General features: G+C 37.3%; 1 protein-coding gene across 1 annotated transcript in view; it reads left to right on the forward strand.

Moving 5' to 3' along the window:
- Window positions 1-3,956: 3,956 nt before the first annotated feature.
- The window catches only part of LOC107671938 (kelch domain-containing protein 8B-like), a 103,620-nt gene continuing 80,501 nt past the window's right edge, over window positions 3,957-27,075 (forward strand). The window contains exon 1 of the mRNA XM_016464950.1: window positions 3,957-5,818. Coding sequence (XP_016320436.1) covers window positions 5,428-5,818 — 391 coding nt within the window. The 5' untranslated portion in view covers window positions 3,957-5,427. The remainder of the gene's footprint in view (window positions 5,819-27,075) is intronic.

The following is a 27,075-nucleotide window of genomic DNA, read 5'->3' on the forward strand; positions in this document are numbered from 1 at the left end:
GTAGTGATGTGCATAATGGAGTTAAGAGATAATGATAGGTTTTACAGGCTGAAAGGAGAAGTTGTCTTGGAATTTGTGCCCTTCAATGTGAGATTGTCACATTAGAAAACGTTTACTTTGCAACATTACTAGATAAATTATGTCTTCAGTAATAGGGCGAGACAGTGACCACACACTTTTGAATTCATGCATACTCCTGAGTTATGCACACTAGAAGATCTAACAGCTGGATTTGCCAGTTTGCAAAGTTTGTTGCTTTAAATGTTTATTAGATATTCAAAGACTTGTTTAAAAATGTGTGTTTGCTGAATGCTGAATGAATAAAGTATTATGTCATTTGCCTTTCAGTTATTAGAGAAAACTGTTAAAACAATGGCATTAAACTAATAGAGACCTGAAGCTCCTGTGTGTCCAAGCTCGCTCAGGTGTTGGGTTCTTTGTACTTTCAAAATGAAAGTGACTTACAACACTTAAGCCAAACAGAAAAAAAATAATCGGCCAGTGCTGATAATTAAAAATGCTAAATATTAACAACAGATTGGCTGATACAATGGTTGATCACTAATATTGGTTTTTAATTTTTAAGAGTTGAATGTGGGGCCACCTTCATTCAGTATTAAATAACTCTTTTATCCTGGTTTGTTTGCTGCAGTTCTCTGATTGGCAGCACGTTCCCCTGAGGATTCAAGGGTAGTGTAGTTTTTCAACTGGAATTTCCACTGTAGCAATTGAAATGTGATTTTTCATAAATAAAGACATTTATTAAAATTATTTGATAAATAAATAACTCATGAATAACCATTGTTACAGTTTTTACTGTTATTTTTATTTTACCATGAGGAAAACAACTCGACAGTATAATGACAGTATAAAAATGCAAAAAGGTTTGTGTCTGTGTTTAGGTTTTAGGAGACAGAAAATATCATTAACTCCGCATAAAAACAAGTCAATCCAAAATAATGGAAAACAAGCGTGTATATACAGGATCTTGTCTCCTGCCTTTGGTGGTAGACTAGTAGAGACGTTGAGCGGTGAGGCAGTAAATCGTTTGATTAGCTGATTCACCAAGGGAATCCAGGAACATTTTTGTTGCGGTGTTAACATGCACACTCACTCACTCACTCACTCACTCACTCACTCACTCACTCACTCACTCCTGCATCCCCAGGCCATTTTTTTACCTTATGCTCTGTTTACCTAGTTCTCCCCTGCTGACTGCTTCTGTTTCCTTAATTTTTGGTACTCTTTCACAACTAAAAAAAATATTGAATTGAAATGAATAATTTACAAAAAATAATTGAAATGCTTGTGCTGTACCAATAGGAAGGAAACAGTTTAAATGTTTTTGTATAATATTTGCCTTAACCATGAGTATACTTGCATCAAACATGTCTTAGGTCGACATGCTGCCTTTGTTTGCACCTGACATTAAAGAAGAAATTAAAGGGATAGTTCACCCAAAAATGTAAATTCTGTCATTAATTACTCACCCTCGTTCCAAACCCCTAAGACCTTTGTTCATCTTTGGAACAAATTAAGATATTTTTGCTGAAATCCGAGAGCTTTCTGACCCTGCATAGACAGCAAAGTAACTGAAATGTTCCCAGACCCAGAAACTTATAAAAGGTCTGAACGAAGGTCTTGCGGGTTTGAAACGACATGAGGGTGAGTAATTAATGAAAGAATTTTCATTTTTGGGTCAACTGTCCCTTTAATGCAGTCAATATGTTTCATGCCTTTGAGCATGTATCTCAGTGTTTTGTGTTTCTTTGCTGTTTTGAACGCATCCTGCGTACTGCGTATTCTCCAGTGCCCAACCGGCTCCCTGGGAAAGTCTCATGCAGAAGTAATCATGTTTTTGTGCCGAAGGCTAAACGCTTGAGAAATGCGGGGGCTCCTGTGATCGACGACTGTCAATGGGAGCGTGAAGGGAGAGACTGACGTGAGACAGGAGAGGATGGTGGAGAATGGAAACAAAGGACCAGCGTTGCATGTACGTGTGGTTGGAATGTACGTAAGCGATAGCAGGCATGAAAAATTCAGACTGTGAAGGGATGATGGGAACAGATAAAGAAAATGCACTCTTTGAGCCTGGATCAATCGTGAAGTTGTGGGATTAAGGCTGATCTGCCTTCTAAATGTTATCTGGAGCTCAGGCACGGACTTGAACCCGTCTTTAAGAGAGAACAATGCCTCTGTGTCTCTTCCAGCGCAGACAGAGTGAAGACAGAGCCAGAAGTCTTACCAAGCAGACATGGAGGCTCTGCTGAAACCAAGAACTGTTTGTACAAAATACTTGATTCATCCAACAGTATGTTTCTGGAAAACTGTCAGCTGTGCCCAAGGCCAATCCATCTTTTTCATTCAGTACTGTGTTGATAAGGGATCAGAATGTTCCATCTTACAGTTTGACTCCTTTCCTGCTTAGCAATTGTAATTCATCCTATTAATTAAGCATCATAATGAATTAAAACATTTCCATAGGATTCCCTACAGGTCGTGTTCTCCAACACATAGCACTGCCATCTGTCCGTCTATCTGTCTATTTGTCTGTCTCTCTGTCTGGCTGTCTGTCATGACTCTGCTCTTGGCCTTCAGAGCTCACAGGTTTAATAAGGGAAAGATTCTTTTTGTTTGTTTATTTTTTGTTTTTGCCTTTTACAGTTACTGCTTAACAAGGACACAAACATCCTTGCAGTGTAAAGGAGGGATATGGGGATATGAAACAGAAGACATGCGCACTGTGCTGTTTTTGTCCTTGCTGACTCTCTTTTGTCTTTGCAGGCTATTATCATTTGGACTCATCCACAAGACTGCCTTTTGTCAAATAAATGCACATAGTCTTATTACAAACATCTGTTCTTAATTAGTATTTTTGTCTAATAACAATGTGTAAACCTATTTACATAAACCATAGTTTGCATATGATATTAAGACTTGATATATCAACATTGAATTAAGTTTATTCTTAACTCCTTTGATAAATTATGTTTCAAGGATGTTTAGATATTTTTAATGGGAAAACAAAATGAAAATACCCGTTAAGGAAATTATTTTTGCAGAGTAATTGTGCATCTCTGTTTTTGATTTCTGCTTTGATTTCTCTGATTTCATTAAATGTGTGATTTTTTTTATTTTATTTTATAAACCTTAACAGCTGTCTGTGCATGTGATCTTGCTGTGTGCTCTGAGGATTCAAGGGCCTCTAACTGTCTGAAATTGAGAAATGTGCCTAAATGAAGACTGCACCTGTCTCGGGGTCTCTCATCATGGTTGCTACCTGACGGAAAAAATAAGAAAAACAGCTTTCCCTGCTTCAGTAGAATACAGCACCCTTAAAAAACACACGTTTCTGTCAAATCGTGCCTTTTTAGGGCTCTGGCTCTAAATACAGCTCACCTTAAGTTAGTGTGGAGAAGTGTGTGAGTGCAGAAATGTCTCCCTGTGAGCACATACTTCATAGAAAATCAATTTCATAGGTTAGGACACCATTACTGCTGGGTCCCAAAAGGTTTTTTAAAAACAATAGCACAAGTGAATTCACTCACTGGGGAGGAAAAAGATGCTTAGACACGCCATAGTCTGTATTTTTATTATGAACGTTTTTTAGTGGTGTAAACTATAAACACAGGCTTATATGCTTCTAGTTTGGTTGCCATCTGCATTTTTAGCCTCAATATGACTCTTTATGCAAGACATGATGTCTCTGCCTAATTATAGATAGGAGTCCTTCCAAAAACACAACATAAACATCTGTTTCTCTAATTGGCTCTCTGCCTCTTTCTCCCTCTTTTTTTCTCCTTCCATCATTCTTACAGTACTTAGTTTTGTTTATTGTAACTTCCTCTGTGTTTTCTAGGCTATGCAGACAGGAGCTGATGTTTATCCCACGGATCTACTGGACAGCACATACCCATGATGACATCATCTCCCACAAATCCCCCACTTCTTTCTATGTGGATTAAAGTCTACAGCAAGGAAACTAGAGCTTAAACAGCTGGGATTTTTCCTATGTTCCTGACATCTGTAGGAAATTAGACCTGGGCGTCTGTCTTTTCTCTTTACATGGACGAAAAGCCAAGGAAAGTGTACTAAAAGCTGACTGACAGGATTAATTTTACTTACAAAACTGCCCCTTTATCTTTAAACCCAAAGAAGAGCTTGATGGTGTCATATGATATGGACTAATTGTACTCGGTGAGAGCGCCCAGCGGCAGCACTTTTGCTCCAGATGAAACTGATGTTTTTCTGCATAATTTTTAGTCAGTCTGGAGCCGTTAGCCCTCCTGCACTGTGTGTCGTAGCATGTGGCTTGGGCTCAACATCCACAGCATCTTAATTACACAGCCAAACCGATTTAGACCACGGAGGAAGCATCTCTACATCTGGAGATACGCTGCCATTTTTTAGAGGGATGCACAGAGACATCTGATCTGCTTTCCTCACGTTTTTTGTTCTCTTTACCTATGCGATTTCCTAAAAGAAGCGCAAGAGATCCCACTCTCTTTCACACGTGCACCTAGTAAGTTTTTGAGTGTAACGTCTGTAACCTTTCTAGTGCTTCTTTTTCTCTCCTCCACTGACATCCCATTCACACATCCAGCCATAATGAAGCCTTTAATTAATGAGGCACAGGTTCAAATTAGCCTGCTTCAGTGACTATCCAGGGCCGCTGGTCCCTGCAGACGCAGTGACCTTTGGAGAGGTCCAGACTGCTGCTCTGTGGCCAAACACCTTCACACACACACACACACACACACACACGTACATCTACCCTTGAGCCCCTGGCAGTAAATAGTGAATGGTAAATGTCAGCGCTCTGGCCATTGAATTATACGGTTTATTTGAATAAGTGTAAGAGCGGATCAGATGAGCACCACAAGCTCCACCAACAGCTTGCCTCCGTCCACACATCAGCTTTCGGCAAGCTGGGAATTTTCTCTTTGATTAGCGAGATTATATTGTCTTTTATCTTGTGCTTGCTCTGTTACTGTCTCTCTTTTCCTGTTCCTTGCAGCGGCAGTCATGAGGGTCGCACCGACACATTTGGCAGGACAACAGAGCGGCATTCCACGTGGATAAATTAGTTTATTTCGTGTCGGGGTTACACATTCTTGCCATATATTTTTACAACTGCACGGCTCGTGGAACACGACAGGAAAGACTTAAAAGGGCCTGATGCACCTTTTAAGAGCAGCAACAAAAATGAATAAATCATCAAGAGGGAGTGAGGGCTAGTTCTTCACAGACAGCGCTGAAGGAAACGCTCTTCTCCCTCTACCAGCGAGAGAGGTCTCTGGCAGACTGACAGTTGCAGCCTCTCTAGCCTGGTGGATCGTTGATGCATTTGCCTTGAGTTTCGCGTTCCTCGGCCCTCCCCCTCCGTGCCTGTGTCATGCTCTGTTGCTGGCGTGCCGTCCTGGAGCCATGCCCATCCCCGAGATGGCTTTGAGCCCGGTGAAGTCTCTGTACTGGGAGGTGTTCCCCTCCATGGCCACGCAGCGTGTGTACTGCACGCCTGTGCTCTGGGCCGGACGCCTCTATGTGCTGGGGGGCTGCAGCGAGAACGGCCTCCCTCTGGACTCAGCCGAGGTGCTGGATCTGGAGAGCCAGCGCTGGTGCGAGCTGCCCTCTCTCCCCACCGCACGGGCCGGGGCGTCTGCCGTGGTTGTCGGAGACCAGCTGATGGTCATGGGAGGCATGGATGCACAGCAGAGCCCGCTGGCCTCGGTGGAAGTGTATCACCCTGATGAGGGCAAGTGGGAGAGGAAGACGGGACTGGGGCAGCCCTCCATGGGGATCACCACACTGGAGAAAGGTAAGAACAGTGTTTCCTTCTTTGTTGAAAAGACTGCACTGGTCAATTTTTTTTAATTATTGTTACACTGCAAAAAAGTTTTTCCAATTAAAAACAAAGTCTAAAAACTTGAAGCAAAATTGTATAAGATATTAAAAGACATGTTTTCAGAGAATATGCCATTAATTATGCTTATTTTTCTTACCCTGTTGTCAAATTAGGCATGAACCTCACTAAATATTGTTTGTTTATGCCTAATTTGATAATGGGGTAAGAAAAATGAACTTAATTAATTGCATTTTCTCTAAAAAATAAGTCTTAGTATTTTTTGCTAGTTTGCTTCTGGGGTTAATGAGAAGTAAGAGTGTCCATGAATAAAGAAAAGTGTTCATTAGTTTCAAGTGTTTCAAGTTTACCTTGATTGCACGTGATCATACACATTATTAATTCCGTATATTTTTTCCATATATATTTTTCAAGAAAAACACATTTTTACAATTATCAGGAATTATTCATTAAAAAGTGTCATTACTTTTTGGGGGAGGTGCACCACAATCTGAACTAACCTGCCTCAAAAGTCAAAATATCTAATATTTTAATGTTTTTAAAATAATATCTAATTGATCTTGGCACGCAGTCAGTCAGCATCACTCTCTGTGATGTCATTTCCTGTTTAGTTATTTCTGAATGCTAGTTACACCACTTGCTTATTTGACAGACAAATGTTTTTCAAATATTAATACTGAAGCAAAAAAATTAAATAAATTAAAGACTATTACAAAATACTTTTCAAAAATGTCATTCTTTTAATAAGGGCTTTTTTCTTTCTAGTGGTATCAGGCAGTTGTATCACCCTGATATTTTTTACTTTATGCTCCCCAACTTTAATATGGAAATTAAAAACATGCTAATCATACAAAAATATATTCTTTGTATGCTTGAATGGCATTTTTATTTATTTTTGGAATAAATTAATAAAAAGTGAAAAGTATTAGCATGTCATATTGTTCGCCAAGTAAATTGATCGCATTTTTAAGGATGTTTAGATGTTTTACTGAAAAACAAGACAATAATACTTCTTACCTAAATTGTCTTGATTAATTTCTGCTGCTCTCAGGCTAAACGGTCATTGTTTGGTTCTGAAACATCAGGAAGCAGCAGTGTGTAGAAAAACATTAGACTGTAATTGGTGAAAACAAAGTTTGGCTCCTCTCTTGTCTTTCTGCTGCCTTCCTGTCAGAGCACGATTAGCCGTATAATCTTGGCTGCTGTTATCTTTTCTACAATCACTGTGGTTGTAATGAATGTCTCTCGTAGCTGGCGCCTCTAGAGTGCTCCGAATATACCAGCTCCAAATCAAGGCATCAGTCATGCCATACTGTGACACAAAGCATTACACTGCAGAGAAAAGTATCTCCCTCCTATTTAGCTTGTGTAGGTGTGTGTTCAGGTGAGAGTTTATCCAGTTTGAGACCCTGAGGAAGAGTGTTTATTCACAGGGATTCACTTCTGCTAAGCCGCATTTCACCAGCTGAGCCGTATTCAGGCCCGGACTGATCAGTTCTGTGGATCCGTTTTAAAGCTATCAGCAGGCCGGCTAAAACAAGACCTGTATTCATGTGCCAGAGAGAGCTCATAAGCCTGTGGTTCTTTAATGAATACTTTGGTCATGATTATTAATTGATAATAATCAATTATTATTAATATTATTGTTACTTATTAATAGGCATCACAGAATAATAATAATAATAATAAATTAAATATAATTTATTCACTCTTGTGTTGTTCCAAACCTATAAGACTTTATTTCTTTCGTGAAGCAGAAGAGCAACATAAAAGTATCATAAGTATCATTTACGTTAGTAAATAATGACAGATGTTGACTTTTGGGTGAGCTGCTCCTTTAAAACAGTCTTTTGCTACTGTACCTCTATGTAAATGACCTCTGTTATGATTGACTAACCTCTCAGCATGTAAAAAGAGTAACACCATTTAATGTGGTAGGTTTGCTGTCAGGTCCAATTGATATGAATTTGTTGCCACTTTTATATGTGAAAGAACATGAACACGCTGGGGAAGGAGCTGCAGGATTGTGTAACGTGTGTTTATCCATGTGCATTAGTGTGTTAATAATTATGCCTCTGTTGTTCAGTCTCCATAAAGTTAGAGTCTCTTGTGTTCCCTTTCAGGGTGCACAAATCATACAAGAATAAAAATACCAGCATGATCCATGCCTTGCCTTATTAAAACAAGTGCATGCTAATTGCCATATGCCACCACCATGTGGCCTGATAAATTAAACTTGAAAGATATTATTATACAGCTTTCTGGAATAGTTGTTTCTTGCTGGTCAAATATTTTTGTATAATGAGTGTATGACCTCATACGCTATGCTGTAGTTTCATGTCTGTTTTCTTTCACATTATAAAATAATTTCTGATAATTTTAGTACATTAATTAATTTACTTGGCAAGCAGCCGTGTAATGTCATAATTTAATAATTTGTCATTATTGCATCAGGGTGATCGGGACCTTGACACAATTTTTTTTTTATCATCCTGAAGGGGTTTATTTTCTGACACAAGCTGCTGTGAGATCCATCTAACTTACCAGATTGTTCCTGACACAACGTTTCTTTCATTTTCGACTGACAGTCTATCACATCACCTCCTACTATCAGTGTATCATCGTAATTCATCATGTCCTTTTGTGTCACAAAAAGCATTAAGGTCCTAAAACAGGCCGTATGAAGCCATAATTTTGTTTCCAGGCCTTAGTATCAAAGACCTGTGTTTTCACCTCTCTCTCTCTCTCTTTTTGTCAGTGGTGCTTGTTCTCTTTGATATCCTTCATGTCATCTTAGGGGCAATTTGCTTTGAGGGTCCGATCTGTATTTGTATGGCTTTGAAATCCCATGTTCCTTTGCACCCCTTTGGCTTATCAGACACATTCTGTATCCAAATATCAATCAGGGTCTGAGCCAAACCATCTGGATTTTGTAAATAAGACATCCCATACTGAATTTGATCTCAATCATAAGAAAGAAGGATTTTTTTTAGCTGATGCTGTTTGTGATAAAGACAATAATAGAGACTCAAGCTTGAGAAGTGCAGCTGTGGCTGGTCAAAACCACAGAAGTCCTTATATCTTTGCTGTTAAACATGAATGTTCTGATGTGTGCTGCGGTGCGAGGACGTGTCAGAATCATGCTGACCTGTTTGTCACTTGAAGTAGATGGCTATTTAGGCAGACAAGGCCTTTTTGATTTCAGACTTATAACTGAGGGAACAGAGTGTCTCTCCAGCGCTCTGAAGGAAACACGAATGTCAGATAGGGTTGCCAACCATAACAATATGATACAGACTCATCCCGTGTTAAATCCAATGCGGGATGCAGTTTGTCTCACGGTTTTGTTTAGCTCCTGAAATATTGCTGATAACACTTTGGTATTTATGTCAATTTTGTGTCTGCATTGTAAATGACAGATTAGAATAGAAAACAAATAAAGTGATGAATGTGAAAAATAAACAGGTTTTCTGCAAGTTGGGTAAGAACACCATTACATTTGCTGTTGCTATCACACACACACACACACACACACACACACACTGTATATACTCTGTTCAAAATTTAGGGAATTTTCAGCACCATTAATCCAGTCTTCTGTGTCACATGATCCTTCAGAAATCATTCTAATATGCTGATTTGGTGTTTAAGATACATTTTTTTTTATTATTATCAATGCTAAAAACATTGAAATAGCTAAAAATGAATAGCTATTATTTAATATCAAAATATTTTGTATAACATTATAAATGTCTTTGCTCTCACTTTTGATACATTTAATGTACAGTATCATTACTGAATAAAAGTGTTAATTTCTTTTTAAAAAATCATACTGACCCCAAACTTTTGAAGGGTAATGCATGCATTTTTTGAAGGGTGAAATGTGAAGACAATTAGTCACGTTCAGTCAGTTTCTTGCATTGGTGCACATTTTTCACTGGATTTGTTACTGTGTTGTTAACTAAATTTGATATTGAATTTGTTATTGGATTTGATTTTACAAATTGATTTAATTTGGTTTTATGAATGTGAGCATGGTTGAGGACAGATTACTACGCACATAAGTACATAAGTGGTGCATCTCAATAAATTAGAATGTCGTGGAAAAGTTCATTTATTTCAGTAATTCAAGTGAAATTGTGAAACTCGTGTATTAAATAAATTAAATGCACACAGACTGAAGTAGTTTAAGTCTTTGGTTCTTTTAGGTTTTTGTTAAATGTGAGCCAAAATCATAACAATTAAAAGAACCAAAGACTTAAACTACTTCAGTCTGTGTGCATTGAATTTATTTAATACACGAGTTTCACAATTTGAGTTGAATTACTGAAATAAATGAACTTTTGCACGACATTCTAATTTATTGAGATGCACCTGTACTACGCATAATATATAATATAATTACTAGGTAGCTAAATTTATATGTGATGTGGGACACTTTTGTATGACATGAAAATCAGGAATGCACTGATTTCTGACTTACAAAATAATTGATAATTATTTGATTATAATTGATTAATAAACTGATAATTATTTTAGCTGATATTGAAAAATGCCTGAGATTAAAAATTAAATCAGATTAAATTCTGATTCTATCATCCATCCCTTCCACATACAAAAAAGTTCACATACATCTCAAAAAGCATATATAGTATATAGATGAAGGTCTTCTTAAGTTGTCCTGAAAATAAATTGTCCGTTGTTTTCTTCTGCTTAAGTTAGCAACCCTGTGACAGTGGTCTCTGTCTCTCTCTCTGACTGCTGCTATCTGTATCTCCCTCTCTACCATCCCTCTCACTTTCCTACCATCATTTGATCAAGAGAGCATTCTTGTTGCCAGGCAACAGGTGTGTAAATCTCTGTGTGTGTGTGTGTGTGTGTGTGTGTGTGTGTGTGTGTGTGTGCGTTTGTGTGTGTGTTTGACCCAGAGACATTTTTAGAACGGAACAGGCTGAGTTACAATGCCAATCCATGATTCACTTGCTGCTCTGCTACTCGCCTCTTACTCTCTTCACAAGAGAGGCAGAGAGAAGTGCTTATTGCCCTTCTGCCCCCTTAATACCCATAATGCCCTCTGTGTTCATCAAATACACCACAGTAAGAGACTCTTCCAAACCGCTTGCTCTGATAGCTCCTGGAGATGATTTATTTGAAAGTATGTCGGTGAATGTCTCTGCTGTAATCCTGGTGGAACCATTTGGTCCATTTTTCCTGAAAGTATGTGATTCAGGCTAAGTGAGCTTTCCCTCGGTAAATTATGCAGAAATGCAGTGAGAGTGCTGCTTCTTTAAAAGATAAATGTACAAGTAAGAATTGAGGTCAGCTCTTACAGTGTTCCTCATTATTGAGTGCTAAAAAAATCTGTAATAAAAAATATTGTTGTGCTATATGATTGTGTCAATGTTAAACAAACAAGAAACTGCAGAAAATTTGCTTACATGGGGAAGCTGTAGCTTGTCGAGCATCAAACTATTAATAATTTCAACAAATTAAATTACGAATGAATTATGAATAAATAAGATTTATGCCTATACTTTAAACACATAAATGCTGAGCTGTTTGCATTTGTATTATGCTTTGAAAATATACTTAAATGAGCATTTGCATTTTTAATAAATTTCGAGATATATATAGTTGATGTATATAATTAGTTAATTATAGTTGGTTAACACACTCAGATTATGGATGGATGGATGGATTGATGCTGTTTGTGTTAGTGGAAACATCTCAAATGAACCTTGGTCCACCTCTCCATAAATCTAGAAACTGTTATGTAATAAATTCTTGTTGCACATAAACATCTGTCATTGATTAAAAGCATATGCGCTGGAAGCCAAGCAGACAAGACGCATGAAACGTGTTTTAGGACGGCATCAACTCGCTGAAGTGCCTGAGCGTTTGAAGTGCAGGTCTTGAGAAAATGTCACATGGTATCATGAATAATTATGAGGCCACGCCTTCTCATAGGATAAAGCTCTGCAGTCTCATGATTATTCATGAGATATTATAGTGCATTCTCTGATGTTGATTTCAGATGGAAATGGCTCAAATTCCTAAATGAACCATTTTCTTCTTACAATTAAATATGTCAGATGCAAACATTGTCTGTATAACACATTCATTACCTTTTGGTGTGCAAAATCTTTTTAACAATAGATTCAATAGATTTTAAAATATGATTCATAATCAGCTGTATTTTTCTAGCATTTTTAAATGAACAATTTTCAATGATAAGACCTAAAATGCCACGCTGGTACTCAAATGGCTGAATTGTTGTTTTGAATTAGTTCATTTGCATAAACCATCCAAGTGAGTCAGTTCACCTAAATGAATAAAAATGTAACACATTTTAGCAGAACATGGTTAATGTTTGCCTCAGCACATTCAGTTGTAAGTAGGGATGTCCATTTTAACCGTTTAACCGGTTAACCGACGGTAAGAATTTTGACCGATTAATACAATCAGTTAAACGGTTTAAAAAGTCATTTAATTATTTATTTTTTCAGTAATTTATCAAAATATTTAAAACGGTTTGCTGCATGGTTAAAATACGCTACGCGTATAAAAAATGGGTTTTTTAGGGAAAAAAAAACATAAGTCGCATTTTATTATTTCATTCAGAAATAGGCCTAATGCCGATGCGAAATGTTTACAAACATTATAATAAACACTGTAAACATAGATAGGCTATTTTAGTTCTCCTCACTCCATGACAAATCATTTCAATTAACAGTATTTAGAAAAGAACAAGAATTACAAATATAAGAAGCTATAGCAATATAAATGACAAGCCAAAAGGAAAACCAGTCTCCTCTTGGCTTATATCGAAATCCTCCGACATTCTTCTTTACAAATCCTCGTTTTGTACTTCTAATAAGTGACCGTTGTTTTGTTTCGATCTCTCCGCGTGCGTCACTTCTGAGCCGCACATGCGCAGCAGCGCTGACCTCATATGTAATTCCCCCGGAAATGGGCTAATTTAAATTTTTGGGTGAACTAACCCTTTAAAGCAGCCCATGTTGTGTGTAGGTGTGCAAGCTGCTGATAAAATGTTACTAGACTAGTATGTGTTTGCCATTCGGTTATCGCCACAGCCGTGAAGATGATGTCGTGTTCGTGTGTTGCATGTGTTTGTGTGATCTCATTATATAAATTTGTCTGGGGAGTGAGCGGAGATGCAGATCACTATGGTAACACATCCATCTCTGCTTCACGTAGGAACGAGACAGCTGTGCAAACAAACACACTTTAAACTCAAATTTTCGAAAAATGAAAGTTTCACCTACTAATTTTTTTATTATTGGATGCGGTAACTTGCGACACAGATGGTGCTCAAAGAACACAATGTAGCTTTTGCACGTACACGGAAATCCCAACCGCAAGCCTTCGTTACGTGCACACATACACGCAATCTAAAATAAAAGACGCTGAAAGCATTAGTCCCTTCCTCTCTGCTATTGTGCAAGGGCTGTTTGATGTTGCCTTGCGACCTCTGTGTGCGGCACACGTTTGATCGCTGTGTGGTGTGCCGGGCCACTTTCTTCTGAGGAAGCGTGAAGAATAGGGAAGAATACATACAACTGCTATTTTCCATCGTGTATGTCTGTCCCATCTCTCTTTCTTTCTGACACCTGTGTCGAGGTGCATTTTTGATGCTCTTCTAATTGAGCTGATCTAAATGCATCCTCAATCACTGTAGAGCTCATTAGTCTTTTCTGAAACCAGTCAACCTGTGTGTGTGTGTGTGTGTGTGTGCATGTCTGATGTTGATTGTATCTGAGTGTGTGTGTGATTTTATGGAAGTTTTTTTGTCTGTTTCATTCACTGATCTTTGAAGTCACATTGCCCTCAATACCTAAAAATATTATTTAAAAAGATTTCTTTCTGTATCGTTACAATCACACAAGATTCTCAGACTACAGTAGGCCTACATTCTGTACCAAAGTAGTTCATGTAGTGTTAAACATAAACACATAATAAAATATGTGTATGTACACACACACACACACACACACACACACATATATATATATATATATATATATATATATATATTAGGGATGGGAAGATTGCCTGATTCGCTCGGTGCATCGTCATAAAAAGTTAACGATGCGATGCATCGGTTTAAAAAAGTGTGTATCGCCTACAAGTCGGCATATGTATCGCGATGCATCGTTTCTAACATATTTGCATCGGTAAAAAACGATTTATGTATATATAATTACTAGTGGATGCGCTATACTTATATTATTTAGAAAGTGACCAATAATCTGTGATCTATGTATTTGTTTGTCAAACGCGCTCTCTCATCACCGCTGCTGCGTGAATATGACGAATCACAACACCACGGAAACCGAGGAAAAAACTGAACAAATCAATCGGGGCTAAAGCGGTTCCATAAACGACTAATTAAGTTCACACAATCTCACTAATTTGTGCGAGCTTATTCTTAAGCAGCCCGTAATGTAGATCATGGATCAAATCGATCCACCATGGCAAACAGCGAATATATTTGTGCTGCTTAATGCATTTGAGACATTGTGTGTTCCTCAGTGCATAACTGACATGTCACAGGTATATTTTTCATCTGTAAATGTTAGAAAGTCATGCAAATATATTCATTTTGCTGTCAGGAGTGGGCGAGGCTTAAGCGAGTAAACGAGCGCTGCTGCGCACATGCGCGCTAAACAGACTGAGCGCAATCGAATAGGAGCGCAATAATTCTGAGTAAAATATACATTTTGCTAAAATATTTGTTGTCGGACATTAAATGTGCCTTTTGTACAATTTTAAACCTTCATATAAGTATTTTTATGATAGCAGTAACTGTAAAGGTACTATTGTAATGGGTAAATCAAATGTAAGTTCAGTACTAATTACTAAACTCAAATTAGTTAATGTGTTTCTTATAGCAGTTTAGAAGTCATTTTCTTTATTATTTATTTAAATTTTAATTAAGTGATTTTAACTTTTAATTTAGTTATTTTAATGCTTTAAAGAGCAATTTTAGATTGTAATGTTCTAATGTTCTGCTATCTGTTCTGCAAAGGTACAGCTGTCATAAAACCAGAGAGAGCCTTTCTGCTTGGCTAGAAACTGTAAAAAAAAAAAAAACTTAGAGGAACTCAGCTTAGTCTGATAGTTAACCTGCTTTAGACCAGGTTAGTTTCCCAGCATAAATTGCCACAGTGACTGAAGTTGATCTATGTTAAATTTGCTATATGGAACCAAATCATTTGACAATTAGTAAGACTAACTGAAATAAGCCTGGCTTATTTGGTAAACTTGTTTTATGAAACAGGCCTTGAGGCATTAAAAGTGATCATATTTTTTCCATTGCATCGTATTGTCTCGAATTGCATCGTATTGTCTCGAATCGCATTGTGTTGAATCGAATCGAATCAGAATCGGATCACACTGCATCGTAACAGGGGTGAATCGTATCGCATCGGTAGCTGCTTCATGTGTATCTTTAATGTATCGTATCGCTGGCTATGCATCGAGATGCGTATCGTATCGGCCTGAGTCATGAGATGCACAACCCTAATATATATGTACACGCACACACAGTTAGATCCATGGGGGTTGAAAAACGACCGCATTAACGTGATATTTAGCCCCTGGAATGCGAATTTTACCAGGGGAACCCCGCCAAAACATGCGTATTTTATCCTGGACCGCGATTTTTAACGGGGGACTCCCTCGAAACGCGATTGGGCGGGTTTTGTTGTGAAAACCTGGCAACCTCTTCATAAAAGCAGTGCATATATATTTGGACACAGACACAATTTTTATTATTTTAGCTGCTGACTAAAACATATTCAAGTTACAGTTATATAATGAATATGGGCTTAAAGTGCATACCCTGATCTTTAATCTGAGGGTATTCTCATCACAATCGGAGGAAAGGTTAAGGAATTACAGCTCTTTAATATATACCTCCCCCCTTTTTCAAGGGATCATAAGTAATTGGACAATTGACTCAAAAGCCGTTTCATGGACAGATGTGGGCTATTCCTTTGTTATTTCTACATCAATTAAGCAGGTAGAAGTTCTAGAGTTGATTCTAAGTGTGCCATTTGCATTTGGAAGCTGTTGCTGTGAACCCACATCATGCAGTCAAAGGATCTCTCCATACAAGTGAAAAAGTGACAATTGTTAGACTTCAAAAACAAAACAAATCCATTAGAGATAGCAGGAACATTAGGAGTGGCCAAATCAAAAGTTTGGTACATTCTGAGAAAAAACGAATGCACTGGTGAGCTCAGCAACATAAAAAGGCCTGGATGAAATTTAAAATGAATATATTTACAATAAAAAATATATATATATATAAACATTACTTACACTATCAGAAAAAGAAGAAAAAATCTTTCATATTTTTACATTAACAATGTAATCAATATTCTATTTATTAAGTTTTTTAAAATGTATTTATTGTAAATTTATTCATTTTAAATTGATTCCAAAATAACTCAATGCAGTAACAATTTAAACAGTATATTTAATTTGTGAACTTATGCTTAACTATTCTTTTTAATAATTAACCTTTAACTTTTTTCCGGATCAGTCAACAAATATATTACTTGGGTACAATTTTATTATTTTAGAGTTGGTAAGTTATGGTAATTTATTAATAATGCAATGAAAAACAAATGAAAAATCTCAACTGGCTTGTTTGAAGTTGTTTTATAGTGTTTAGTTTCTGAGTGCCTCATAAAAAATGGGTGATTTCATGCTCTTGGCAGCTGAAAATTCAGCACACAGTGATATTTTATGCATTTATGTTCTGGGTCAATTTTTGTTTTTAACCTTGTATATTTTTTTCTGTTGTTTTTGAGGTGGAGAACGTGTTACACAGCCTGCCTGTATTGACATCTGCCTATTTTGTCTAGTTTTTACTAAGTGACAGATGAATTTGGGCCAAAGTACAGTTTGATTGGATTACACTATGATTTATACAGTTTGTTGCATTTTATTATTTGCATTTATTAATCATTGCATTGATTACAACCCATCAAATAAGAACTAGTCTGAAACATTCTCACAAATGTAGTTGCTCTGTGCTTTTGAATGTTCATCAGTCACCTTGATCTACATCCACAGACTTCATCACGTTAGCTTTAGAGAAATCCCTCAGTATACTTGAGCTACAATTTAACGCTCTGAAAGGAAGACGATTAAAGAGTTTCTCCCACATGAAGTAATTGTCTCAGATCTGGCGGCTTGTAACATTCTTCACCCCACTTTAAGATGATTTTCTTTCCCTAGGGGAGCTTTTGGGGGGATTGTGCTTCTCTGACAGTCAATGCTTTTGCCGCTGGCTACAGTCCACAGCTAAAGTGTTGAGCTCACTTTCACAAAATCCAGCAGACGTCTTTACTTTTCACAATCTGTTCTCATGCACGTACATAGTTCCATAGATACTGTGTTGCCATGTGTTTCATGCATTCAGAATATCTTGGGTCTGTGGAAATGTAGTTAAGTTAAAGGAGAAGTATGGAACTTTGGCACCAAACAGAACTATAAAAATAATGACTGCTCCCTTCAAACAGATTGTTCTTTGTTTGTCTGGCTGGCAAATGTAGCCATGTATAACCAAATTTTTGCAAGTAACATTTAAATGGCAAATATTTAATTATGTTATAGTATTTAATTATGTTTTTGATTAGCAGCCAATGTACAGGTGCATCTCAATAAATAAGAATGTCATGGAAAAGTTCATTTATTTCAGTAATTCAACTCAAATTGTGAAACTCGTGTATTAAATCAATTCAATGCACACAGACTGAAGTAGTTTAAGGCTTTGGTTCTTTTAATTGTGATGATTTTGGCTCACATTTAACAAAAACCCACCAATTCACTATCTCAACAAATTAGAATACTTCATAAGACCAATAAAAAAAAAACATTTTTAGTGAATTGTTGGCCTTCTGGAAAGTATGTTCATTCTTTTCCACGACATTCTAATTTATTGAGATGCACCTGTATTTAGGGAGGGTTTTACAGGCATGAAATTAATTTTGGGTGGGTGGCTGGGTGGGTGGGGGGAGAATGAATATCCAATATTAAACAACGCAAACAATGCAGATTGACATAAATGAACAAGAATGGAATTATATGAGAATGCACAGAAATTAAGCATACAGCGTTAGTTCTGGCAGAGCACGTGAGTCTAGCTTGCTGTCGGCTGACTCTCAGCTGATGCACATCTACCTATAGGAGTACGACTCCTATCACAGCATTCCTATATAAGGTCTATTCAGTATTATTCAGCAGCTTTTTCACTTGCTCAGGAGCAAATTACCCTCCTCCATCCCCAACTCCTCCTTTTTCCACAGTCAGGATATTGAATATCCTCATGTTAGTGTAGTCACTTTGCCAATGCAAGATCTGCTTTTGAAATATATTCCTTAAAGTCATAAACCACTTTAGACACATATAAAATTTAAATAACCTTTTGAATAATTTTTGAATGAAGGTGGAAAAAAACGTTTAAAAACAAAACTTTATTTCAAGTTAATTACTAATAATTTTCTCTGAATATCAAACCGGGATAGGAACATCAGGGACGTGCAGAGTTCCTCGGGAGCAGGGGCTCAAATGTAAAAAAGGGGCATTTATATTCGGAATAATTCCAATTTAACAATTACTATGGTAAAATTATATGCATAATTATAAAAATAGAGTCCTTTGCATGTTCTTTTTGTGAACTGTTTACGCTTCACATAATAGGCCTGTCGTTGGCACTTGGGCTTCATTTAACCAACAATGATAGTTTCATCAGATATATCAATATACAGTACGTAAATAGGAGTAAATTAAACACTACTTGCAATTAATGCGAATTCTTCTACTTTAGCAATTTCAGGTTTGTTTAAAAAATAACAACAACAACAACAACTGAAAACAGAGTGTCTACGTAGTTTTAAAACGATTAATGAATAACACCAGGAAGATGCACTCCACTTCACATTGTCCAATGAAATTTGAGCTTGTTTAAGACCCATACAGTCTATAGCAATACATTGGCAGTGACGTCTCAGACTGACATAAGTAAAAAATAAACGTATTTTCCTAGTTTTGAGACATTTGTTACTTATTATAAGCATTGTCATAATGATTAGAATTCAATTGCATTTTGTTTTATTGACCACAATATTACTGTTGATAATTGTTGAGAGAGAGGCACTTTTGGTTCATTTTGGCCAGGGGTTTGAGCCCTCAAAGCACCCCCCTCTGCACGTGCCTGAGTAACATTTTAACAATGGAAAAATTAACCCTCACTTTAATGGGTAAAGATTTTTTTTATCCATTTCTTGACAGATTTTTCTCTTGTGCATTTTAAGCCATAATCTTAAAGGCAACCTGAATTGCAATTAGCAAACCATTTTACTTATGTAATTTTAGGCATTTCCGAGTTAATTGGGAAAAACCATAAGAATTGACTAGATTGTGAATAGTAGCTGTTACTTTACCAGAATAGATCCTAGCTGAATGCTAATGTGCTAAAACAATGTCTAAATAGCTACTTGGACTTTTTTTTATTTATTTTTTTATTTTATTTTTTTTTTAAACATCTAATAGCCTGTGTGACCTATCCTGTATGTGATATCAGCCGAAAAGGAAAATTGAGAAGAGCAAGTTATTAAGTATTTACAAAGTACTACAAGACAGCATGAAAAAAAAATGCTTCGATAAATCGCTCACAACCAGACCAGGAGCTTAGGAAATTAAATAGGTCAACTTTGACTTCAGTGTTCACTTTAAGGTGTTATGTGGCTTTATAAGTAAGCTATGCATGAACTATTCTGTTTAAAGAAATACAACTGTGTTTGGGTAGAAAAACACACGATATGTTGTTTGATATTACTTACATTTCTCAACCAAATTTGCTGTCTCGGGGTGTTATTAAATGCACAAGTTCAAAAACCCTTTGCAAAATACTTTGCACTAGGTCAATAAACGTAAAAAGGAAATGATGGTGAAAGATGGTTGGTATTCCTTTCTACATCAGACCAGACTTCAAAGTCATTTCAGTGTTTGTGTGCTCTAGGCGTCAGCTGTCTGAGCTCCTGCTGAGACGGCTGTACCTGAGCACAGTGAAGATGTGTGGGTCAGGCAGCTTCCCTCCACCAGTCCTCTGTGTTGACTTACCCAGCGGCTCTTATTTAGAGTGCTTTCACAGAGGAGAGATAGAGGTCAGAGCTCATTTTGAGAAAGCCATATCTCCCCCTGAGCAGGTGGTGGAAGACTATGCTATCCCACAATCCATTGCCTCAAGAGTTCACTGTGTGCTGCTTTGTGCCAGCTGTTACACTTGCAGAGTCTTTGTGAATAGTGGTGTGGCTCAGTGCTGAATGGTCTCTATTACACTAGCTTGTCGACCATGCATCATTCCCACTCCATCCCCAGGCCCAGCTGGGGCGCTCTACAACTGAGCCTGTTCATCTGATTATTTAACATTTAATAGATTCTTTTCATCTAGAGAAACTTCAGTACACTAATCGTTGGAACAGGTTAGGAAAAATGAAAATTCAGTCATCATTTATTTCCCCTCATGTTGTTCCAAACCTGTATAGATTTTTATTCTCTCTGGAAATAGCAGACTACAAACTATGCTCACTAACATTTTAATTGGCTACTTATCTTGCAGTTTCATAAAAACGTCCTGAGTTTTCTGGCTCAATGGCTTCTGGTGTATATTTACTGTACGCAGCAGTCTAATTATGAATTCCTTTGTCTTGTGATTATATTCTCTTTGAGCAATAACATTTGTTGATTTTACATCGTTTACTTCATTCACAGTGTTGTTTTCCCCAATTTCTACTTCCAGTATTGCTGTAACATGCGGCCTCAATTTTAAAACTCTCTATATATAAAATGTGAAATTATTTAAATTATTTATAGTATTAATAATGACTTTGTGAACCCTTCAAAAATGTCTGGATTCTACATTGGTTGCTTATCAAATGTAGCCTGATTTTAATTGAACTATCGATTACAGACAAACACAATCTGACTGAACTAATAATGCACAGTTGTACTTCTCACAATTTTATTGAATTCACTGAGTAATGATTGGCAGTGCAGAATGATGAAAGTAACTGAATTTAAACCTTGAATTTAGTCTTTTGTAGATCCTCTCTTAGCAACAAAGCCTCCACCAAACATTTCTTCCTGTAGACTTTTGACTATGTTTGGACCATCTCTCCCCACAGCTTATGATAATTTTTGGGTTGACTTGATAGCACAGTTCTGTTGGTTATGCCACAACATCTCAACTAGCATAAGGTCAGGACTTATTTCTCAGACATTCTTTAGTTGGTATTACTTTGTATGATTTGGGTCCTTGTCTTGTTGCATCACTCAACCTCTCTAAAGCTTGAAGTCATGAACTGCTGTCCTGATATTCTCTGGTAAAATGTATTGATGCACTTTTAAATTAATTGTTTTGTCAATGATTGAAAAATGTTCAGACCCTTAGGCAGTTAAACCATGGTGCTCCTTCCACCACGCTTCACAGTTGAGATGAGGTTTCGGTGTTGGTGTGCAGTGCCCTTTTTCCTCTAAACACAACATGCATTTTTGCCAAAAAGTTCAACTGTCCACACAACTTTTTCCCAGAAGCACTGTGGAACAACCACATGGTTTAAAGGCAAACATAAGACGTTCCTCTTTTTTGGCAGCAGCGATTTCCCACTTGTCCTTTTATAAACACCTACAGTATCTTGTGTAATATTTTTCTGGTAGTGGACACAAGTCTTTGTAGTCACAGTTTATAGGGTTTTCAGGAGGTCTTCTGCTATTGCCCTTTGTGTTCTCAGCTCTTAGGGAGAGCAGCAGCAGTCCAGAATTTTATACATTTGTAGACAGGTTTTCTTAGCATGGACTACATTTATGGTGCTTATGTTGTACTTTTTTGTCAGTTTTGTCGCTTAGCATATGTGGTCATTGAATGAAAAAGAGCATTAAGACTGTAAATATCCCCTTTATATTCCTGGAAACTCAGACTAGCACTGCTGAGTTCATTTTTGTATGCAATATGCATCAGATGCTGTGTGAACAGACTGTGGGTGGCCCGTGGGCATGCCATCTGAGGCTAAGACGACATAGTAACAGTCAGGTAAGGCAGCATGCTAGAGTTGCTTGTGGCTGCTGTTGTCTCTCAGACACAGATCAGTGAGCAGACGTAAATGACTGGAGGTCAGTTGTATACGCACTGTACCATGACCTTGAGGATATCTTGTGCATGCAAAGAAACTGTATGTGAAAAAGTGAGATGCAGTGCTGGATTGAAGACATGATAAACATCCACAATGCTTCATCACAATGCAAATATGACTCCATTGTAGCAGTCCTCTCGGCCTCATGCTCCCGCTGTGAGTCTGGATGTAGCTGAGCAGCGTCAGTTTGAGGGGAGGCAGATGCTCCATCACAGCAGGGATATGTTTGTAAAAGAGCACACTATATTCTGGTCTAGTAACTTTCTTTGGACTATATTCTTGATCACAAAATTTAAGATATGTTAAACCTACATGAATAGTTTCAGAGAATGCAGCTTACTGTATGGACAAAATAGGAGACTACAAACCATGCTCATTAATTTAAAATATTTTTAATCTTGCACTTTTATACTGACCAGAGTTTTCTGGTTCAGTGGCTTCTACTGTATATTTTCTGTACACGTCAGCCACATTATGAGTTCTTTTATGTCCTGTGATCCACTTCTCGTAAGTCACTAAGCAAGAAAATGAGTTGGTTTTACATCACTGCCTTCATTCACAGTGCCTTGTTGCAGTTTTTCCCCCTTCATGCGTCATGCCCATTTAAACGTGCCGCCACAGATTATGAAGCAAATGGATTTTAAATGCAGCCTTCATAAAAACAACAATAAACAAAGATTCATATCTTTGAGGAATCATAATCGGTCTCAATGGCCACACACACACACACACACACACACACACACACACACACACCCCTTCTAAATAAACTAGTTGAGAATACCTAGTTTATCTAAGAAGCTGGCAGCCATTTTTTCATGAAGTGCTGTAATTAAGTAAGGAATAATTGAGAACGGTCCATTGAATTATTAGAAAATAATGCACCTCCGAGGTGGAAATGCGGCCACAACACGAAGTGGTTACCACACCTCAAGAGTCAAGACATTGTTCAGATGGTGCGATTCAAGACATTTGTCAGGTATTTGTTTTTAAAATGCTTCCGTGTAGCTCTTGGGTGTGGTCTCCCATGGTTTTAAAATCGGTTAAGATTTGAAAATCATCTAGTGTGCAGCAAGCTTTACACTTGCACAATATGTAAATATCTGCTAAGTGTGTCACTTATTTTCGTCAACCTGGCAACCCTCTCTCTCCAATGTGGATAAAAGTGCCATCTTTCTGTAAACACCGGTAAACTTGCGGTTTAGTGATCGCCACTTCGATATTCTATTCTCAAAAAAGTGGAATTCATCAAGTGTTTATTAACAAGAGAGAGAGAGAGAGAGGCTGTGTATGTATTAATTACCTCAGTTTTTGCCACGTTTCTCTATTAACAGTGAAGCGGTTGCTTTAATTGCTTCAGAAATTATGTTACCAACTCCTTGCTGAGAAAGACTGATAAAATTGCGGGGCAGCACTGAGAAGTTTGGCTGAATGTGTGTGTGTGCGTGCGCAGCGTGATCTGTGTGAGTGACTGAACATGTGCGCATGAGCTACAGTTAAGTTACAGTTTACAGTTATTAGTTAAGAATGCTTCTAATTTTTGTTTTTATTTTTTAAATGTAGAGAGTGTTAATTTGTGCAATGATAACCTACCAGCAATGTAAAGATGTTTTTATTAACATATTTGAATGAGTATTGTAATATATTTATTAGAACTACATTATTATTTATGGGCTGCAACAAGATGCAAACAGAATATTGTACCTGGTGAGGAATGCTCAATGTTAATATGAAATCTACACCATTACCTATATTGTTATACTGTGGTACAGTTGAAAGGCCCTTCATAATGCAGAGGCCAACTGCCTGCTCTGCCTATGGTTAGCAATGGCCCTATAGTATGCACCGTTTATTAAACAGCTGTTTTACTGAATTCTGCTTAGGTTAAATTTAGTGTAGTCGTGTATTGTGATACGTACAGTATCGTATCGTGGTCTCTGTATAAGGATACGTATCGTATCGTTACCTTGCTTGCAATACACAGCCCTACTGACACACACTACAGCAAAAGATAGAAATAACTGTCTTAAAACCATTTTTTGTTGGTGAAATACTAATGGCCTAAGACGTTTGCACAGTACTGTACATTTTTAGCTGTACTGCCCAGCCCTACAGTAGATCTTATTTAGAAGGTTTCAACTCCTCCTTGAAATCTGTTTATTTTATTTTGTAACAAATTGAGTCCTCAAATTCAAATTTGTCCATATATATGCCACTGCCAAAAACGGGTTTTTAAGATGCCATTTTTTCTTATGTAATGTTTTATCTGATAAAACATTTCCGACTGTGGTCAGGTAAAGACTGTATAGGTGACTAGTCTTTCGCCCCTGTCTCCATCTACTTTCTTCAGCTTGGCTGAACCTCGGGGAGAATTGTGGGCCATTTAAGAGGAGTTTTACCAGCAATTCAGCTAATGCTTCTTCTGGCACTTACTCTAAAGCTGCCCACTAAGTAATGAAGGGCCAAGAAGCCCAGTGGAGATAAATTTAATGCACTCTGTTTCCACCCATCATCTTTTCAGTCATGTTGATCTTCATCTCTCACTGATTTTTCCCTCCCTTCTGTCCTCTACATTATTATTAGACATTCCCTTTTCACATACCCCTCTTTCTTTCTTTCTTTCTTTCTTTATAGCGTTTCTTCATCCATAGCCTTACGTTACATCCTTAACTAATTTTAAATCAGTTTAAAATCTTTCTACGTTCTGCCTCCTGACAAGCAACGTCCAACTTCCCACTTTATTTTTCCAAAAATAATAATAATAATAAAACAAACTCACATCATGTTCATTCAATATCAAATCTGAAAAAAAAAAAAGTAGTTCATCTTCACTTCTGTTTCTATGGCAATGGTTAGCTCTGTGGAAAAGTCAAACCGTTGGCAAATAATTAACCCTCCGTGTGGGTTAGTTTGACACTGACGCAGTGAAGTCGTGATGTGGAGCCCACAGAGACAGACAGGGTTTAGATTCTTTTACATTTCATTTGGTTATTCTTTTATCTAACTGAAACATAAGCATAACTGCTCTAGGTTATTTCGCGGGTTTCAACCATATAAATCTGCATTGTTATGTGTTTGTTTATTATTTATTTTTAATTAATAAATGTATTTATTAATTTGCCAAATGCCTCCCATTCTAGTAAAGTCCCAAAATAAAATGCAGCTAAATACTCCATTACTGATACATTTATAAACAAATTCAGTTCAGTTGCACAAGATTCAAACTCACAACATCGTAAGGCAAAAAATATTCCTCTTAGCTAGATCAGCTCATGGTCAAGATGAGGGCCGATTTAGATACAGATGAAACTAAATTTTTCAGCACACATACTGATGTAACATATATATATGTATGTAAGGCTCTTGCATTTACATCAGTCCCTATAGAAACTTATAATAAGAATAACTGAATAATTCATGAGCATGCAAGTGTGTGTGTGTGTGTGTGTGTGTGTGTGTGTGTGCGTGCGTGTCGGTACTTGAACTAGAGCAAAAGTTGTGTGCCTACACCGCTATAGATCTCAAAGGGCAATTATTTGAAAATGTTTATCTGCTCAGCTTGATATCACTACCCAGCATGCCTGTTTCTCACTGTATCCTGAAAAAAAAAACACAAAACGTGTTTGCTTTCATCTGGTGCCAAGAAAAAACTTGGCGCTCGTTGATTCCTTGAATTCATCGGTTGTTTTGCACTTGTGGAGGAGAATTTATCGTTTTCTTCATAGTATAAAAATACACTCTGACTCGTTCAACAGGTGATCAGCTGCTGCTGTGAATTTCATGTCGTAGATGCAGCAACACGCTGATGAAGAACTTTCACTCATTAGCGCATATGTCTCTGAACCTCTCCTGCAGACAAGTGCATTCATCTTGTTCTGCTTAAATGCCACTGCAGCAGTCAGAGTACAGAAGCTCATAAATCTCCAGAGAACTGTTGCTCTTGTTAACTTTTATACAGCCTGGAAATTCAGTACTATCACACAGGAGCTCAAGCCCAGCTCACACTGTGATCACGACACGCTTCAACTTTTGCTCGACTGAGATTATTGCCATAGTAACCAGGTATGAAATCCTCCAGGTTTTCTCTTGGACTTGGATTATGGATTTATAATGAGTTTGGTCAAACGGTTTAGTATGATATCGATCTGACGGCAGGGAACAGTTGCAGCGTAAATGGTCGTCGTGTTTGTCTGCACATCTAATGCTGTAGCCATCTGATGTCACTGCGTGTGTGAACGCGTAAACAGTAATGGCAAATGTTTTAAAGTGTATTAGTTTCCTAATGCGCACTAGGGCTGTCAAAATGGCTGAAAAACTAAATTCGAATTTTTGACTTAAATATGATCAAAATTCGAATTATATTCGAATTTAAAGTGCATAATTTCAGTTAGGGTGAAAAAAAGCTTTTGGCTTCTCTCTTGAGGCCACAAGAGGGTGCATCAAGCAAAATATTACTAATGCAGGTTTATTCAAAGCATAAGATAACATGACTATCTGTGAAAAAAAAGTGCATAATGTTTAAAATAATGTTTATAAACCAATTATAATTAAGTTGCTTAAACAACTATAAACAAAACAGCATCATCAGGGCTCCAGACTCATTCTTCCCACTGGTTGCTCTTTTGCGACTAACTTTCTCAGATGCTTTCGCTTTTGAATTTGCGATCTTGTTGTCACGTTTTACAAGAAAAGATAATTGTCTGTTTTGCTTACATCTATACCTTTCACTTTTTAAGACTAAAGCAAAAGATGGATTCATTGTTATTCTTAATTAAAAAGCACAACAACAATAAAACAGTAAGATACAATGACAAGCTTACAAAACGTTTATTAACAAAAATGAATAAGATGAGGCATGGCATACACCACATGCTGTATTATATACAGACTAATAAATGACAGAACGCAGCCCTCTACGAACACCTTGGCAATTGAATCGCCATTGGCTAGTAAATTTTTTTGTTTACTCGCCAGACTGATATATAT

Source organism: Sinocyclocheilus anshuiensis, unplaced genomic scaffold, assembly GCF_001515605.1.
Source record: "Sinocyclocheilus anshuiensis isolate Anshui unplaced genomic scaffold, SAMN03320099.WGS_v1.1 scaffold1053, whole genome shotgun sequence".
NCBI classification, from domain to species: domain Eukaryota; kingdom Metazoa; phylum Chordata; class Actinopteri; order Cypriniformes; family Cyprinidae; genus Sinocyclocheilus; species Sinocyclocheilus anshuiensis.